General features: G+C 36.1%; 1 protein-coding gene across 1 annotated transcript; it reads right to left on the bottom strand.

The window, feature by feature from the left end:
• LOC109843739 (pentatricopeptide repeat-containing protein At4g38150) lies at positions 4,008-5,381 on the bottom strand. The gene has a single exon (XM_020412693.1). It carries the CDS (start codon positions 5,300-5,302, stop codon positions 4,220-4,222), a length of 1,083 nt encoding a protein of 360 aa, XP_020268282.1. The 5' UTR covers positions 5,303-5,381; the 3' UTR covers positions 4,008-4,219.

Raw genomic sequence — 6,444 nt, 5'->3', positions numbered from 1 at the left:
AGTTTAAAAAATTATTTTTCATAAAAATGTCCTAAATCAAACTCAGGTGATCTCTCAGGTGCAAAGTATTTAACAGAAATTGAATCCGAGTCTGGACTTAATGAACCAGATGTTATCACATGCCAACAGAACACTGATGAGAACATCCCTATTAGTTGGGGATGCTTCAACTGCCATTGATTCAAACCTTTTCCAAAGACCTCTTCAACTAATTGCAGTCTGATTAAACACCTTCCTGAATACTGTTAATGCAACCAACTAGAGTATCATAATTCATAATTTCCAGGCACAATGTCTAGTAAGGTAAAAAATGTAAATTAAACAGCAGCAACCACCTGACTATTGCTTCCTAATTATTTTTATTTTAAGGGGGAGGGTAGGGAGGGAGGGCAAAAACTGTCATATTCTGAAAGTATGGGAAATCCAAAAAAAATTAAACAAGGACTTAACTATGTGTCCTTAAATCCAACAAAAATTAAACAAGGACTTAACTATGTGTGTGTTTCTTTGGGGGTATAATCGTACTTTCATATGAATTATAGCATGTTTTTGTACATGAAAACCATAAAATAATGACCATAATAACTTATACACCCAAGAAAAGGACATAAGAAACTTCATCTTATAATACTTAAGTAAATAAGGCAGGAAGAATATAATTGCCTAAATTTGTTAGAAATAGATGGATATAATGTTATCCTATCTGACAGGGAAGGATATGCTACTTTTATATAGGGAGAAGTATCCACAGTAGTTAATACAATCAGACATGGTTATTAAGCATATACAGGTGTTATATCACTTTTAAGACCTTGAGTGTGTTCCTTGTCCTTGTCATTCACTCATATGCTCAAATCGATCCTCATCAGTATAATCATTGTCAAGTATTACAACAGATTCCAGAAAACTCTTTTCGAGGACAAACCTAACATTAATATGATAGTAACACCTAAACATCCAGAACATATATGGAAGCCAATCCCTTAGAAATCTGAAGTTGCATATAGAATCATATATAGAGAAAGACACGAGACCCAAATTTCATTCTTGAAGTAATAACCAAAACGTGAAATTCACTATTTCAGGAAAGTACAAACTGTAGTAATCATATGCAGTTATGCTACCTACTTGGAATTAAGAAAGCCCATCTAAAAGCAAAACCAACTGAGTAGATGCTTTCAGCTTCATAAAGTATTCAAACAAAGACACAGGGGATTTGATTCTCTATTGTCTAAACTTTGATATGCCATATAGCCACACCATATGATACTTACGCACACAGTTGCTCTAGGTGATATAGGTAGCATCATAACCTGCATGATAAGAACAAGATGGACAGCAAAGCCTCTACAGCTACATTTATGAAATGCCTTCAAAATACCACGTACCTAGTTTTCCAAGAGGCACTTTTAGGACTTATCCCATTAGATACTCTTAATAATCTAATGTGCATGAATGCAACTATTTGAATCATAACTGTAAATTGTAATGCAACATAGAATAAGTACTGTAGTGACAGATGATCAGCAAAAAGATGTTTATCAATTGTTCACATTCAATTGATTTCTCCTAGCGTCCAAAAATGTCAATAACAGAAAATTTCCAAAACATACAGCTGCATATATGAATATTAGTTTATTATCAAGGGGAGCAATAGACTCACATTATGTTACCCTTTTACAAGAGCTGATACATAATAAAAAAGGTGAATTCAGCTAAAAGGGATAGCAGAGAAAATATAATCTCTACTTTTCCTTTCTGAATCCCCATCTTTTGCTTTTTTTCCCCATATTTTATAAGAAGATACCCTATCTCTTTCTCTTTGCTGAAATTGAGTTCTACCATAAGACATGAGAATCCAAGTGTCAGCTAATACTCTCTACTCTCGTGAACGAAACAATAAAGTTCAGTAACAATGAAGTGTCCAAATAATATCGCTTTACTAAACTAATGTAAAGTGATTTTTGTGATGTCCAAGACATATTTTTCCCTTACTACACGCATGTCCATTTTGTTCTACTCCTGTTCCTAGCTGCTGCTTTACCCCCAAACCCATCCATCCTAACAAACAGATTCATAACTCTAAATTTTGCACTTGTCAAAACCATCTCCAGTTTCATACCAACCTCAACTGGAGCTACCTCTAGCTTGTCATACACATAATATTTTATCTATATTCCATCATATTTTTGTTAGCTGTTTAACATTCTTATTCAGAATACACTCATTTACGGACACATTTTTTTCCTTTAACTACTTCTAGAAAACAATGTTGGTCTCTAGCTGTACAGTATATTTATTTTCAATTTGGAAGATATGATATAATTCCATTTTTGCTGAAAGAAACTATCATGATTTGATGAAACATCCTCCTCAACACCACTATCATTATTACTGATGGATGATTGTTCCAAATTAACAAAGAGTGGCAATTAGATATTTCTTGGCAACCAATATAGCAATATGTCATAGATGCAAATGAAGTTGAAAAGGAAAGTAGACAAGTTACAATTTTGATCAACATAACTGATATCGCCAATATGCGTAGAAGTAACAAAATAAAACAAAGACTAAGATATCAATTAATCTAGTTTTTATATGATCCTTGTAAATAGTCTGCTTGTTTTCTTCGACTATTAAAACTGTTACTGGAGCTTCTTATGCAGCAAATTAACAATGAGATTGCAAGGTAGCCACAATCATAATTCTTCCAATACCAAGGTCACACAATTGGTACCATTGATAGAGTACACTCATAAAACTGGGTAGAAGATATGTTTCGATGAGCTTATCTTACTGTATGCAATCACCCTATACAATCCACAGGGACCAGTTGTTTTTCCTCAAATGACAGCAATTTTTATGTCAAAAAAATACATAAGTAGAGATCGATATGTCCACAATATCGATGCCAAAAAGAACTAGAAACTTTATTAGCCAATTAATTCTAACTTGCAAGAAACAGATCAGAGATTCCTCTCACGCATTAATCCATAAACGCTTCATGGCTTCTTTGAACAACCCATCTTTGCATTGCCCAACTGATGGGTATCACAAAAGTTCAATCATCAAACAATTATCACCAGAGTGATCTTCAACCTCATATCTACGATGAACTTCAACTCTACTACGAATTTCCGAAGAACCATCAATTCTTTCTTCCTTGTTTTTGCATAAACATCTAGTATTTGATTGGCAAACCTGAAATTTTATTTGGGAGTGATGATATGTTTTTCCCTTTTGGCCTTTGACCAGCTCCTAAGGGTTTACTAGGAAGTCGAGAATCAAGATGGAGGACTTTGAATATGATAAACAACTAACCAAGATAGAGTAGACTAAATATAAATACAGTTCTCTTTTTAGGTTGGGTGTTTTTAGAACTTTAATTTCGTTCTATTTTGACTTGCTACCGTCCACCAGGCAATAGTGGTGTCCATGGATTGGGTTGGATGTCTTTGAGCAGTTTCATATCTGGACCTTGTTTGTCTGGACAAATTTTAAGGCTTAAAACTTAAAAGAGTCTACATCCACACACAGGTATAACGTTTTACCGGTTCTGGTGATTGATCGGTGAGTGACTATAGATACATGTATTTTTTTCCCCTTGTAATAAGAAAATATAATTAATAATCCTTAAACAGTTAAACCTACAGCACAAAGCATGAAAAGATCAATAAATTGTAAATCTGCAATTTTTCGCAGTTAAAAGTTTTTAAAACTGATAGTTTTATAAATTCAAGTATGAAAATTTTTTAAACATTTTAAAGCAAGTTAATTATACATACAGAAATTGTACGTCTTAAAAGAATTACAACTGAGAGATCTTGTTTGCTTAGAAGAGACAGGGTATAATGTATGAACGTTGTTTACAAGGTATGACAGTATCACAATTCACATCCATATTACAAGGTTATATCTGTTATAATAACACAAATTAAAAGTTGTGGGCTATCAAGTAGGATTGTGTGTATCAACTATCAAATTGTTTCATGATATCAATGCTTACCTGCTGGTATAAAAAACATTTCTTTGCTGCTGATAATATATCTTGAAGCTCAGTAAGACTACAAGAAAGGTACATAAGCTCATTTTGTCTTCAAATGATGAACATCATCAAGACACGTTACAATAATAAGAACTAAAGATCAAAATGTTAATTATTCAAGGCAGAATGAACTAGAAACACCAACAGACTCACCAAATACTTGTAGCAAAGAAATCAGAAAGGCCTCTGTGACTTCTTCTTTCCAAAGATAGCCTCCCAAACCATCGGCGAGTAAGGACCTTTCTTGTCCAAATACTCCCTGACACCCATCTCATCAATAGCAAAACCTTTCTCTCTCAAACTCCTCACAAACCCTTCAGCTTCTTCAACCCCCTTCTCCTTACAAAACCCATCAACCAAACCAGTGAGAGTCGCCGGGTTCGGTGAATGCCCAGACTCTAACATCTCGACACAAAACTCAACAGCATCCTCCAATCTCTTCCCTTTAATCAACCCTTGAATCATAACCCCGTAACTAAAAGCATTCGGAACAATCCCATTCTTCTGCATCTTCCGAAAAATCCTTTTCGCATCATCGAACTTGGCGGCCTTACAGAATCCTTCGACCACTGCAGTATAAATCACTACTTCGGGAATAGTTCCTCTCTCGCGCATTAAACCAAACAGCTTCATGGCTTCTTGAACCAACCCATCTTTGCACAGTCCATCAAGCATAGCAACAGCATTTGGGATTAACCCAGTCTCCTTCATCTTCTTAAATATCACATCCGCCTCTTCGGGCACTGAAGTGGCTGTATTGGTTTCTTCAGCCGTCTTGGGACTGTCCGTGGCACCAAAGTTCAAATTTTTGAGAAGGGCATCTCCAAGTTTATCCTTTTCCTTCTCTCCATCACCAGTTTTGAACGACCCATCATTCCTTTCTCCATTAGTTTCCGGAAAACCTCGAAAATCTTTGCTTCCAGCATAGGAATGTCGATTGAACTGACCATCTCTTACTCTCCTCTCTCTCCTATCTCCACTTAAGGGTTGATCAGGGTGCCGTGATCGAGGATTTTGACGGGGTTTTTCGGCATCATCTCGATCTCTCTTGCCTTCAAAATTGAGATTTCGGAGGAAATTCTCCTCAGATTCATTGCCATGACGCATGCTGTCGCCTCTCATGGGTCTGCCAGGGTTTGTACTGAAATGGGCAACGGAAGCTAGAGAAGGGGAGTTCTCGGTGACTGGGGATTTGGGCAAATGAGCGAATTTGCTCAAAAGATTCGAGAAGAGGGTTTTGGAGATTCTGGGCTGCATGATTTTAGAGAGAAGAAAAGATGTCCTGGGGACAAGTAGGGTTTTAGGAGCGAGAAGCAATCAAGCAAAATAAGGAAAAAGGTCGTCCAAATGACCGAATTAGTGTCGAATCGTGAGGGGTATTTCAGGGAAATGGTTAAGTGCGGGTAGACCCCTGTGAGATCACCCGATTGCTGATGGACCCCTGAAGTTCTAATGGTGTGGATATCCCCTGACTGAATTTTTTTGTTTTTTTTAGGGGCTGTTTGGTTCGTTTCCTTGATATAGAGAAATGCAATTCCATATAAAGAAACACAAGTTTTGAGTTTTCCAAACTTTTCCAAGAAATAGATTGTTTTGTTTTGGTTCGCACATAAAAAATGGTGGGAAACCAATGTATTTATTTTTCTTGTGTTTGGTTCGCATAGAAAAAAAAAATTTGTAAACAAAGCAGAGAAGGAAAAAAATCTGACGTGGCAGAGTTTTCATCAATTTCACTTGGTTGGGGAAGGAAATCGGAGAGGGAAAAAAATCTTAGTTGGCGACGATTTCAGCAGAGTTTTCCCTCTTTCATTCGAGCGAACCAAAGCGGCACAAAGAAATGGACGGAAACAAAAAAGCTGACGTGGAGGGCTAAAAATCTGACGTGGAGGGGTTTTCTGAGTTTTCCACCCCTTATAATAAGCGAACCAAACAACCCCTTATCGTAACAGAAAAAGTGTGTACTAAGTATTGAAAACTTTTTTTTATAGTGGCGGATAAAACCCCGCGTAGTTGTATTGATGTGAATAGACTGACGATTGCTAATTTTTGGATTAATTTCACATAGCCCCCTGAATTGTAGGTCTGTTTCACGTAACCCCTCAAAAAAAGTTATCTCACATAACCTCCTGAATTTTAGGATGTCATACAAAAAGCCACTTGAACTTTACCTTTTTTCATTGGACCCCTATCTATAATTTATAAATGACTAAAATATCATTGAAGAAAAAAATTCCAAAATTGTCATTTGTTATTTACAAGAAACATACCCCCCCCCCCTAATTTTTGGAATTGTCTTCTCTCTTAAGGAAAAAAAGGCATTTGTTTCCAAATTATATGAAGTGGAGACTTGCGAGAAAAGTTTAAAGTTTCGTGTGTGTGTGTGTCTGTTTTTTTAATTT

This window comes from Asparagus officinalis, chromosome 5 (assembly GCF_001876935.1).
Source record: "Asparagus officinalis chromosome 5, Aspof.V1, whole genome shotgun sequence".
Classification (NCBI taxonomy): Eukaryota; Viridiplantae; Streptophyta; class Magnoliopsida; order Asparagales; family Asparagaceae; genus Asparagus; species Asparagus officinalis.
This window is presented reverse-complemented; position numbering and strand designations above follow the sequence as displayed.

What these genes read in the sequence shown, in the direction of transcription:
- LOC109843739 (XM_020412693.1), bottom strand. Translation starts at nt 5,302, where the DNA reads ATGCAGCCCAGAATCTCCAAAACCCTCTTCTCGAATCTTTTGAGCAAA.